The following is a 13,193-nucleotide window of genomic DNA, read 5'->3' on the forward strand; positions in this document are numbered from 1 at the left end:
GCAGGTTCTTCACAGGTGGTGGAAAAAGAGGAACACTCCTCCACTGCTGATGAGATTGCAAGTGGGTTAAGAAAATAAAATCCAACCACTCTGGAAATCAGTTTGGTGGTTCCTCAGAAAACAAGTCATAATAATCCTATAGGACCCGGCTATACCACTCCTGGGCATATAACCAGAGGATTATCCTGCATGTTATGAGGATACATGCTCCACTATTTTCAAAGCAGCTGTATTTATAATAGCCAGAAGCTGGAAAGAACCCAGTTGTCCCTCAGTGGAGGAATAAATACAGAAATTGTGATATATATATATAAGGCAAAGGACACTCCATATATAATGATGGAGTAATATTCAGCCATTAAAAATAATGACTTCATGAAATTCTTAAACAAATGAATGGAACTGGAGACTATCATCCTGAGTGAGCTAACCCAATCACAAAAGAACACTCATGGTATTGACTCACTGATAAGTGGATATTAGCCTAGAACGTTTGCATACCCAAGACACAATTGACACATCAAATGATCCCCAAGAAGGAAGAAGTGGCAAGCAGGTAGATCAATGGAATAGAATTGAAGACCCAGAAATGAACCCACACACCCATGGTCACTTGATCTTCGACAAAGGAGCTAAAATCATCCAGTGGAAAAATGATAGATAGCATTTTCAACAAATGGTGCTGGTTCAACTGGAGGTGAGCATGCAGAAGAATGCAAATGGATCCATTCTTATCTCCTTCTACTAAGCTCAACTCCAAGTGGATCAAGACCCTCCATATAAAACCAGATCCACTGAAAGTAATAGAAAAGAAAGTTGGGAAGACCCCTGAGGACAAGGGCACAGGGGGAAAGTTCCGGAACAGAACACCAATAGCTTATGCTCTAAGATGAAGACTTGACAAATGGGACCTCATGAATTTACAAAGTTTTTATAAGGCAAAGGACACTGTCAATCAGACAAAATGTCAACCAAAAATTGGGAAAAGACCTTCACCAACCCTACAAACAATAGAGAGCTAATATCCAATATATACAAAGAACTCAAGAAACTAGACTCCAGAGAGACAAGTAACCCTGTAAAAATGGGGGTACAAATCTAAACAATTTTTTTTTTCACATGAAGAATTTCATATGGCTGAGAAGCACCTTAAGATATGCTCAACATCCTTAGTCATGAGGGAAATGCAAATCAAAACAACCCTGAGATTTCACCTCACAGCAGTCAGAATGGCTAAGATTCAAAACTCAGGAGACAGCAGAAGTTGGTGAGGAAGTGGAGAAAGAGGAACACTCCTCCACTGCTGGTGGGATTGCAACCTGGTACAATCACTCTGGAAATCAGTGTGGTGGTTCCTCAAAAAACTGGGCATTACACTTTTGGAGGACCCGGCTATCCCACGGCCGGTCATAAATAGAGAGGATTCCCCCAGATTGCAATAAGGATACATGCTCCACTATGTTCATAGCAGCCTTATTTATAATAGCCAGAATCTGGAAAGAAAGCAGGTGTCCCTCAATGGAGGAATGAATACAGAAAATGTGGTATATTTACACATCGGGATACTACTCAGCAATTAAAAACAATGAATTCATGAAATTCTTAGGCAAGTGTTTGGAACTAGAAGATATCATCCTAAGAGAGGTAACCCAATCACAAAAGAACATACATGGAATGCAATCACTGATAAGTGGATATTAGCCCAGAAGGTCAAATACCCAAGACACAATTAACATATAAAATGATTCCCAAGAAGAAGGAAGGAAAGGACCCATGTACTGGAAAGGCTTGATGCAGCAATTTGGGGGAATGATTACCAGGACAGAGAAGTGGGAGGGGGCTGATTGGGAATAGGCAGAGAGAAGAGGGCTTATGGGATTTATGGGGAGGGGGAACCTGGAAAGTGGAAATCATTTGGAATGTAAACAAAGGATGTAGAGAAAGAGAAAAAAGGATTGAAATAACAGTCAACACTTTTACATTTACATGGTTAGAATATAAATTAATTTATCCACTAAAGAGAACATTTTGGGGTTTCCTAGTAAACAACAACAAAATCAAAACAAACAAACAAAAAATAAGAAATAAACAACAAAAACAAAAACACAGAAATGATCTTGGTCCTTTTGGAAACCTATGCATAAGAAAATGTAGCCGTAGGCAGGTGGTGATATCACAGGCCTTTAATCCCAGCACTTGGGAGGCAGAGGCAGGCATATTTCTGAGTCTGAGGCCAGCCTGTCCTACAAAATGAGTTCCAGGAATGCCAGGGCTATACAGAGAAATCTGTCTCCAAGCACAAACAGACAAACAAACAAACAAACAAATTACAGTATGTCCTAATAGCAACATTACCAGGATCATTGTATCGTTTTTTCTTTTTTTAATAATAAATAAATTTATTTATTTACACTCCTTACTTTATTTTCCACACAGTTCATCCTCTGACTATTCCACATTCTATACCTCCTCCAAAGGCCCCTCTCCATGTGGATATCCCTACCCCCTTCACCCCCTCCCCACCTGTCCTCTAAACACCATGGGGCCTCCAGTCTCTGGAGGGTTAGGTAAATCATCTCTGAATAAACACCAACTGGGCAGTCCTCTACTGCATGTGAGTTGAGGGTCTCATATCAGCTGGTGTATGCAGCCTGTTTGGTGGGCCACTGTTTGAGAGCACTTAGAGATCCAGATTGAGGGTGCCGGTCCTCCTACAGGATTGCCATTCTCTTCAGTTCATTTCAGCCTTCTCTAATTCAACAACAGGGTTCAGCAGCTTCTGTTCATTGGTTGGGAGCAAATATCTGCATCTGACTCTTGCAGCAGCTTGCTTGATTTTTTGGAGGGCAGTGAGGGAAGTTCCCTTTTTGTGAATGCTCCTTATTCTGAGTAATAGGGTTAGACCTTGGGATTACCTTTTTACTGGGGAATTGAGTCCATTGATCTTAAGAGATATTAAGGAATAGTGATTGTTGCTTCCTGCTGTTTTTGATGTAGTTTTTATGTTTCTGTGGTTAACTTCTTTTAGGTTTGGTGAAAGGAGGTTACTTTCTTGCTTTTTCTTGTGTGTAGGTTCCCTCCCTTATTTGGTGTTTTCCATTTAATATCCTTTGAAGTGCTGGGTTTGTGGAAAGATACTTTGTAAATTTGTTGTTGTCATAAAAAACCTTAGCTTCTCCATTTATGGTAATTGAAAGATTTGCTGGATATAGCAGTTTGGTTTGGCATTTGTGTTCCCTTAGGGTCTGCATGACATCTGCCCAGGCTTTTCTGACTTTCCTAGTCTCTGGGGAGAAATCTGGTGTAATTCTGATTCACATGTTACTTGACCTTTTTCCCTTACTGCTTTTAATATCCTTTCTTTGTTTAGAACATTTGCTGTTTTAATTATTATATGACAGGATGAATTTCTTTTCAGGTTGAATCTATTTGGAGTTCTGTAGGCTTCTTGTATGTTCATGGGCATCTGTTTCTTTAGGTTGGGGAAGTTTTCTTCTGTAATTTTGTTGAAGACATTTACTGGCCCTTTCAGTTGGAGATCTTCACTCTCTTCTATGCCTATAATCCTCAGGTTTGGTCTTCTCATTTTGTTCTATATTTCCTGGATATTTTGGGTCAGGAGCCTTTTGCTTTTTTTACTTTCTTTGACTATTGTATCGATTCTTTCTATGGTATCTTCTGCATCTATTCCTCTCTCTTCCATCTCTTGTATTCTGTTGTTGATGTTTGGATCCATGAGTCCTGAATTCATTTCTAGGTTTTCTATATCCCGAGTTGTCTCCCTTTTGATTTAATTATTGTTTCTACCTCCTTCTTTAGATCCTGGATGGTTTGTTTAATTCCTGCACCAGTTTTGTTGTGTTTTCCCTTAGTTCTTCAAAGGCTTCTTGCTGTTTACATGTGTTCTCTTGTATTTCCTTAAGGAAGTTATCTATGTCCTTCTTGAAGCCCTCTATGATACCCTTCATCAGCATCATGACCTGTGATTTTAAATCAAAATCTTGCCTTCCTGGTGTGTTGGGGTATCCAGAACTTGCTGTTGTGGTAAAATTGGGTTCAGATGGTGCAATATTGCCTTGATTTCTGTTGGCAACATTCCCACGTTTGCCTTTTGCCATCAGGTTATTTCTGGTGTTAGTTGGGCCTGCCTTTGCTGGCAGGAGCTTGTCCCTCCTGTGTGTGTGCCTATAGGCCTGCCTCAGCAACCTTGGGTGAGCTGCTTTGTCCTGGCACAAATTGCTGTGGTGCTGCAGAGTTCCTGTGTGTAGGTGGAGTCCTGGTGTGGTGTGTGCTATATGATCCTCTATTCTGGTAGAACCTGCCTACTACCAATCTCTTGCAAGTCACAGAAGCAAAGATGACGGGGAAGACCCACTTACTTGTAGTTGGATTTAGTTATATACCTCTGCGGCCCCAATCAGCTCTGCATGCAGGCTGTATAGGCAGATCCTCCACTCTGCAGGGCTGATTCACTGGGGCAAGCTGCCTCTCCCTAGCTGGCCTCTGGCTGTATAGCTGTCTTCCTGCACTGCTTCAGGCCTTGGATTTCCTAAAAGAATTTACTATGGTGTGTAGAGAAAGCATTGAATGAGTCATCTAACTGAGTGAATCTGCTGAGCTTTAATGAGCCCCCTGCATTGAGGCACCAATATGCCACATATGGTCTTAAATATGGAAACATGTTCATGGATTTAATCTATAGTGACCCAGCAAATCCTTTATTCTCTTCCAGGTTGTTTGTAGACCTGAGTCCCTCCCAACTCAGAGGACCATCTTCCAGAATTTGTCAAATTCAGTGGTCAGATCGGTAACTAGCACAAGGAATCCGTTGCCACAATGTCCTGTGTGTACTACAAATTTTCCTCTAAACTCACCTCTGACATCATCAAGTTTGATGGACTCCATGTCTCCCTGTGCTACTTAAAGAAGCAGATTTGGGGAGAGAAAAGCTGAAAGCTGCCAATAGCGACCTGCAAATCATCAATCCAGAGACCAAAGAAGAATATACTGATGAAAATGCACTCATTCCTAAATATCCAACTGTGATTGTCAGAAGAATTCCTAGCAGAGGTGTTAAGTCTACAAGCAAGAACTATGTTCAATGGAAAACTGAACCAGGGATGACTCTTAGGAATGGGGATGGGCTGGGTGGGTGGGGGAAGGGCCCACAAGAAGGAAAAAAGCATGCTATTCCCCTAGGATAAACTCAGTCCCCTAGGAACAGAGACAGAGTATGACAAGATGTTGCATTATGTTGCTGCCTGCAGCTACTGTGAACTGGTTCCTGGAAGAGAAGCTGAGGGATGGATGGGGAAGGGGCAAAAAGAATGAGGGCCAGGATGATAGTTTACCAATTGAGTCCAAAACTTTAATAAATGTCAGTCAATATATAGCTTGGGAAAAAACCCTCCCTCCAGACTCTGGGCTGAATTTCAGGGAAGTTCTTGGCTCCACTGCTCAGGCAGCTGGGTGGGTCACCTGCTTAATTCAGGAATTCATAGACCTGGAGTAACAATGAACTCTTCACCTTCACTCTGAGCACTTCACCCTGAATAGCACAGAAATCCCTGCTCAACAAAGACTGGGAGAAGAAGTTCACCTTGACCAATGTCAAGTTCACTCTGAGCATTCTACCCTAGGATAAAAATTCCTGCTGTAACCTACTTCCCTATTATGCCCTAATGTAAGATTCCTGCCCGAAGCCCTTGTCCTTGCCAATGTCAAGTTCCTACCATGTGGCATAATACCCCATTATGGCTCTGTACAACAGAGGACAAAACAGGTAGTCTGCTACAGAGCTGGGAATGAGATAGGTAATTGGCTACGGAGAAGAGGAGGGAGTGTGAACATCTGAACCTCACCTACCTGCTTCACTGGCCTATTTGCTTCACAGCCAGTATAGGTTGGCATATTTTCCAGAAAAATCCAGATGAAGTTGGGTCTGGGATAAGAGAGTGAGTATGGAGGAAGGTTAAGAAGATCATCTGTATGGTGTGCTGGAGATGGGGTCAGAATGGAGGTGATCTGCTATAGAGATAGGAGTGAGACTGGGGAATTGGATTTCATGGAAAGGAGGGAGCCTTTAAGATCCACAATTAAAGTATCTTCTTCCCAGGCAGGAGTAACCTACAGGATCCCAGAGAATTCCTGATGATGTTGGAGGCTGGGTGGAATGAGTTGGGAAAGGGAACATTGGAGGTCTACATGATCTTTTCGAATTAGGTGTCCCCCAATGAAATCCCTGCCTGATGAGGTCACCCAGAAAAATCAGAGTAATAAAGGGGAGTTGGAGGAACATCATCCCCTGTTAAGACTTTCATGAAGACAAGAGGAACAGCCACTACTTAGGCCTTGGTTCCTTTCTACTTTCTCACTGGTATTCCAGGGGCCATATTAGATCTAATGCTCTGTACATCCGATCAGGCCTCTGAGGAATTGTAGGAGCCTGTGGTGCTCCTCTCTCCAATCCATTTTTTTCTTTACAAGGTTGACTTCTACATCCCTGACAATAATCTGCATCTAACCTACCTGTTTCCCTGGCCTGAGTTGCCCATGGGTTCTTGAATATTAATATTTTAAACACTATTTCCAAAACTAATAGAGGCTATATGAGTCCTCCATATCAAGCTGAGCTGTCCTGAGCAGCTTCTATTGTAAGACCAGAAAAAAAAACAAAACAAAACAAAACAAACCCGAGGGTGCCCCAGCACCCCATGCCTCACCCATATCACTCATGAGAAATGGTCTCGATGCAATAAGCAAGAGGATATTTATTCCAGAGGCTCTGGGGTCCACATTCATACACGCGCAGAGGTAGAGGACTGTGAGATCCCATGCAACTGAATTCAGAGGTATTTAAAGTGGAAAAATCACAAGGCAAGTGGTGGAGGACAAAAATCACAAGGCAAGGGGTGGAGGACAAATCATACAAGGAACTGGGGAAGTACAGAATGAGGAAGTCAGGCAATAGTTTATGCCTTAAGGAAGGTTAGAGATTATCTGGAGCAAATATCCTTGGGGCATTGTATAGTTAAACATTGGGCCAGTCACAGGGTCGGCTATCTTTCTCAAGCTGAAAGCAGTAAAACAAGTTACTCTGTGCTGGGCTAGTTACTTAGGGGTCTAAAAACTTTGAATTGGCGTCTCTCACTATCCCAGGAGGACCTCCATTCTTTTGCCACCTCCCTCACTACCTTCATCAGACCCACTGAAGTATAGAAGTTAGCTTCCTTTTCCCACCCATCTTCCCTGCTTGTTGAGTCCTCTGAGCATGCCAAGCTGCCTTCATCAGACAGATAACCCAGGTAGACCTCCTTTCTCCTGCCAATTCTCTGCATAATTTCATCAGATTTGCAGCTCCTGAACCATACAAACATACAGATACTGAATCATACAGACCTGTAGATCTGGAATGATAAAGTCCAAGAATACCCATCAGAGGCATGCTATACCAGGACCATCGAGGTTAATCCCCCCCCTCCTAGTACCTACTACAACAGGAACATCCAGGACCCAAGGCATCCAGATGGCTAAAGGTCCATGAACGAACACAAGCAACAAAGCCAGGTACAGAAGGCAAACAAGAAGAAAGGCACAGGAAAGGATGCTTGACTCTCACTTAGGAGGGGGAATAAAATAGTCATAAGAGGAAGATTGAGGAAAAAACTGGGTGAGAGAGGGATACAGTGGTGAATTGGGGAATCAGGTGTAGGGAGAGAGAGGAGGGATGACCAGATATCTGGGAGAATGAATGGAAATCTGCAACTGACAGGAGTGGAAATGTAGGAGGTCTCTCCAGGAAGAGACAAGACCTGGGATAAGGAAGGTACTCCCAGAATTGAGGGGTTGTCCTGAACTATGATTCACCATATTGAAGATATGGGACACCTCCTGTAGCCAGGCAGAAACCCCAGTGGAGGCAAAGGGACAGCAACACACCCATATTAATTGTGACCAAAATTTATCCTGTCTTCAAGAAATGCTAGCATGGGGGATATAGCAGAGACTGAGTGAATGGCCAACCAATAACTAGACCAATTGGAGACTCATCACATTGGCAAACACCAATCCCTGGCACTATTCATGATACTCTGCTATGCTTGCAGACAGAAGTTTCTCTCTTCTGAGAGGTTCTACCCAGCACCTGATTCAGACACATACAGACACCCACAGACAAACAGTGGATGGAGCTTGGAGACTCTTATGGAAAAACAGGAACAAGGATTGCAGCATGCAAGGGCATAGGAACTCCACAGGAAGACCAACAGTGTCATCTAACCTGGACCCTTGATACTCTCAGAGACTGAACCACCAACCAACGAACATTGATGGGCTGGACCTAGGCCTCCCTGCACATAAGAAACTGATGTGTTGCTTGGTATTCATGTGGATCCTGAACAACAGGAGCAGGGACTATCCCAAAAGCTGTTGCTTGCAGGTGGGATGTATTTTTATAGCTCTGCTGCCTTTTCTGACCTCAGTGGGAGAATATTTGCCTAGCCTCACAGAGACTTGAAGTGCCAGGGTTGGGGATTCCCCGGGAGGACCTAACCAACTCAGAGAAGAAGGGAGGTGGGATTGGGGGAAGAATTGTGGGAGGGGGTAACTGGGTGGTGGTCAATGAGTGGGATGTAAAGTAAATATGTAAAATAATAATAACAAGAAGAAAGATTAAAAGTCTGAAAAACTGCCATAGAAACTCTTGAAAATATTTCTTATGCTATATTTAATATTTTGAAGCAAATCATGTCAAATCTGAGTAGTTCAGGGTATTGTAGTATTTGTATATTATATATATATGTCACAAAAGAATTCAGAGAGTTGGGTATGTGGCATTATTTAATAAAAATACAAATATACTAAAATAAGACCCTTTATACAGTTACTATGGAATAAAGAGTGATATGCGATATGTCTTAATAAAGGTCCATAATCATAGGGACACCAGGTCTTGAATTTGCCTGACCTCTGAAAAATAACTTGACTGTTTAGATTGATATCCTAGACTTAAACATAATGGAAAATCACTCTACAGTATTGTATTCTTTACTTGAATTCCTTAGTATTTGATTTCATTTCAGAATTAGCATTAGAAAATAGAGCTTAGTTGAGAGATACCTTCAAAATTACAAAGAGACTTGACATAAGGAAGATAGAAGAATGTACCAATTTTTACTTGTTTAATCTGGCTCGTTGCATGTTCTTATTAGCTGCAGCTCTGCAAGGTTTTGTTACCTATTTATTGCCAGAGCTATCTTCAGGCCCAGAGCTCTTTTCAAGACTGCCTTTATTTCCTTGTTCCTTAAGCTATAGATGATAGGGTTCAGCATGGATGTCACTGCTGTGTAGAAGAGGGCCAAGAGTTTATCCAGTACTGGTAAGTAGCTAGACTTGGGCCTCAAGTAAGTAATAGATCCTGATCCATAGAAGAGTGTGACTACAAGTAGGTGGGAGGAACACGTGGAGAGAGCTTTATGGCGCCCCTCAGGTGAAGGCATCACCAGCACTGCAACCAGAATTCTGACATAGGAATAAATGATCAGCAAAAATGGGCTAGATATGCAGAGGACTGCTGCCACAAAGATTGCAGCTTCATTTTGGGATGTATCTCCACAGGCAAGCGCTAGGACAGGTGGAAGGTCATAGAAGAAGTGATCTATCTCACAGGGTCCACAGAAATTCAAGGAGAAAATAAAATTGGTCTGTCCCAACCCTACAATACATCCCATTCCCCATGAAACTATTGCCAAATGGGCACATACACCAGGACTCGTTTGGGTTGCATGGTGTAGTGGGGCACATATGGCCATGCAGTGGTCAAAGGCCATGGCTGCCAATAGGCAGCACTCAGTTATACCAAAGAATGTGAAGAAAAACATCTGTGTGGCACATCCCTCCCGAGAAATTTCTCGGGCCTCACTCACAAGGCTCTGCAGCATCTTGGGTATGACAGAGCAAGTGTAGCCAATTTCCAGGACAGACAAGTTGACCAGAAAGAAGTACATGGGGGTGTGTAGGGCTGGACTGGTACAGATGGCAAGGGCTATGAGTGCATTTCCTTTCAGTGATACTGAGAACATGAGGAGGATGAGGGTGAACAGGAGGAAACATTCTCCAGGAACCTCAGAGAACTTGGCAAATGCAAAGCATTTGACAGACAAACTGTTCTCTTGCCACAGAGAGCAGTTGACACTCATCTCCTGTAAGACAGAGCAGCAAGTCATTAGAACCATTCTCGCCTATGAGGGAAATTAAACCTTTTAAGATTTTAAGAGCTTCGGTTACATCAGAGACAGAATCTTTCTTGGCAGTCAAAAAATCAAAGCTTAGTACCTCAATGATTCATCCTCTCAGGTTTTCATTGCTCATACTTTGTTTATATCAGGTGATTTTCTGATGTGTACAAAAATTAACAGAGAATGATGAACACTATAGTCCCAGCACTAGTGAAGCCAAGACAGAAGGCTTACCATGAGTCTGAGTTCAGCTACACATTTGGAGTAAGCTATCAATCAACTAAGAATAGCAACATTAATTGTAGCTCTATTTTTTACCCATTTTCATTAATTATCAGTGTTACCGAGAAGAGCTGTTCTCTGTGCTTTCCTGCTCCCATAGATACAGTGTCTTCAACCATTTTCTGTGTGTATTGGCCCCAGATTACTCTGTGATTGCTCTTGCTAGTATTCAGATTCAGGAATTTAAGGTATCATTTCCTCAAGCAAGACTCTTATTTTTGAACGGTAAGTAAAATCAAATGACAATTCAATAAATACATGGTTACTATAATGCATAGAAATAAGGGCAAGTCACATCCTGATGTCAGGGCATTAATGAGGTCATCAGAGATGCTTCTTATGATACATTAGCTGAGATAAGAGAGAGAAGTAGGGTCTACCAAACACATTTGTAGCTCTTCATGTAACAAACCTCAACATGGAAGCTGATTTTTATAACTTAACAGTTCCAGTCTCTGTATAGAGTGTTTTCTTAGTGAGAGTATCACTGTTTACACATTAAATTTCTGTTTTCTTAATATTGTTCATGATATTCTATGAATCAGACTACTGAGTTAAGTAAAGGAAAAAAATAGAAGAGGCGGTGTTTTGCTATGTAGTCCAGCTAACCTCCAATTCATAAATTCCCCACCTCAGTCTCTTGAATGCCAGAATTCTAAGAACAAGTCATGGTGCCTGGCTTGATAGAAACTTCTTCCTAAGTTTCCATCTCAACAGACCTTACATGTACACATAGTATCTATATACTTCATTCCTCTTTGCTCATTTTTTCACAGGGGAGCTATTGTGTGCTTGCTTGATTGCATACATGGAAAACTCTTCAGTTCCAGCACAGTCTTGTCTGATTTCTGAATATCATCCATCTCTTCTGCCTACAGTTGCACTCTATGCTTTTCACTCTATAACTGCTAAACTAGCCTTCAGCACTCTGATGGTGACTACTTCTCATTTCTTTCACAGTGTAGCCTTATACAGAGACTGAGTATGGACTTCAGTGTTCTTATCACTATGTTTGCCATCTTTACCAGTCCATAAGTTTTCTTGTAATGAGAAGTTTAGCTTTTTCTGTCCCCTTAGGTATTCTAAGGTATGTTCTTGCCCATAGAGAAGCACAATAGAGTAGAACAAGTGATCATTCTGTGGAGATTGTGTATGAGTTTAAATGTTAGTATTAACAACAATGCAGGGTAACAGCATTTGTTCACATTCTACTTCTCCATTTGGTCACTTATAAAAGGGGCTGAGAAGAAAACCTGTTCCCCATGAGGTTGCTACAGTGAGAAAGAAGTTAATTTCCCAAATCACTTAATTTGATCAGGTGCTGAAGGCGTATCAGCTACATAAGGCATGAACATGTTTCTATGTCTACCCACAGCAACTTTAGGTTTACTTTTGTGTACACTCTAATTTGGGGAGTTTCACACCATAATCTATAATCTTTGTTCCTATTCATTGATTGATCACAAGATTATTTTTTAATTGGAGATAATCGAAAACAAACAATCAAAAATATACATAATTTTCTATCCTAGTGGGATATAATTGTGTATAATAGCTTATTGGATTTATTAGATTAGATATTTACCCATTCAGGAAGAAGTTCTAAAGATATAAGTATAGAAAACACAGGACTAATTTAAAGCTCTGACAACTATGACTTCTAAATGGAATCTGATCTTGTAATAAATTGCTGAAATGCTGACAATTCTGTTGTGATGCATTTTATTCTTATATAGTCCACTGTAATATATTAAATCAAAACAAAACAAAGCCCAAAATAAACAATGCCCCCCAAAAAGCCAACACAGAAATAGCTATTTTTAATGTAAAATATTTTTAACCACCTTGTCTTTCATTAGTAGTTTCTGTATTTTTATAGGTAGTTCTCTAGTTTGAGAGTGTGGTCTTGCCTCTCTCAGTTAAATTTCCAGAAACTCAGCTTGAGACACAGAATGTTATCTTTTCATTTCAATTTGTGTAATAATAATGATTTGCTCAGAAAGAGTATCAAGATTCGTGAGAAACAAGTGCCAGAACACTGTGATGTATGGATACCTTCTGCTTCTAGTCTCTTGCATTTTCTTGATGTAATTTTGGGTTCATTATTTGTTTGTAAATCTTGCATGTTCTCCCCATCTTTCTAGTTGAATTGTTTGAACTGGTTTCCTGCCAATAGTCAGCTCTATTTCATACATACACCTTCAGCTAAGTGTGCACAAAGCACTGGTAAGATTCTGAAGGTTCATATCTCAAGCTGTGTTTTTTGTTTTGTTTTGTTTTGTTTTTTTTTTGGTTTTTTGGGTTTTTTTGGCAACTGTATATATGCAAGAGATGATCCATGACGTGAGAGGACCTAGAAATCTTACTGCCTTGGCTTTGCATGATACCTCACACAGCCTAGACCCCACTGTATATAGCTCTCTGTTTTGTGAATGGTACGGTGGAAAAAACCCTCAGTTTTCTCCTGGTGTCAAAAGGTTGGAAAGGTTCTTTGGTGGGCTCAGTGCCTTATCTGATCTTTTAAGGCCACCACACACTGTTAGAAATGTTTCTGAAACACTGCAGTGTCTGTATATAGAAACTCCCCGGAACTATTCATCTTTACTATTATATGGTGACTACTTCTAAAATTCTATAACAGCATATACAGCTTGTGCAGATTACTTAGGAAAATGT

The 13,193-nt window shown here is 41.1% G+C and overlaps 1 protein-coding gene across 2 annotated transcripts; it reads right to left on the reverse strand.

Moving 5' to 3' along the window:
* Positions 1-9,230: 9,230 nt before the first annotated feature.
* Positions 9,231-10,196, reverse strand: LOC127672330 (olfactory receptor 10C1-like). Of its 2 annotated transcripts, XM_052167427.1 has the most exons (2): positions 9,865-10,196; positions 9,231-9,432 (listed from the first exon to the last, which is right to left on the reverse strand). In XM_052167427.1, exons 1-2 carry the CDS (start codon positions 10,194-10,196, stop codon positions 9,231-9,233), a joined length of 534 nt encoding a protein of 177 aa, XP_052023387.1. The 2 variants fall into 2 exon arrangements, with proteins under 2 accessions (XP_052023387.1, XP_052023386.1); XM_052167426.1 differs by having other exon boundaries at positions 9,231-10,196.
* Positions 10,197-13,193: the final 2,997 nt, after the last annotated feature.

This window comes from Apodemus sylvaticus, chromosome 22 (genome assembly GCF_947179515.1).
Source record: "Apodemus sylvaticus chromosome 22, mApoSyl1.1, whole genome shotgun sequence".
Taxonomy (NCBI): domain Eukaryota; kingdom Metazoa; phylum Chordata; class Mammalia; order Rodentia; family Muridae; genus Apodemus; species Apodemus sylvaticus.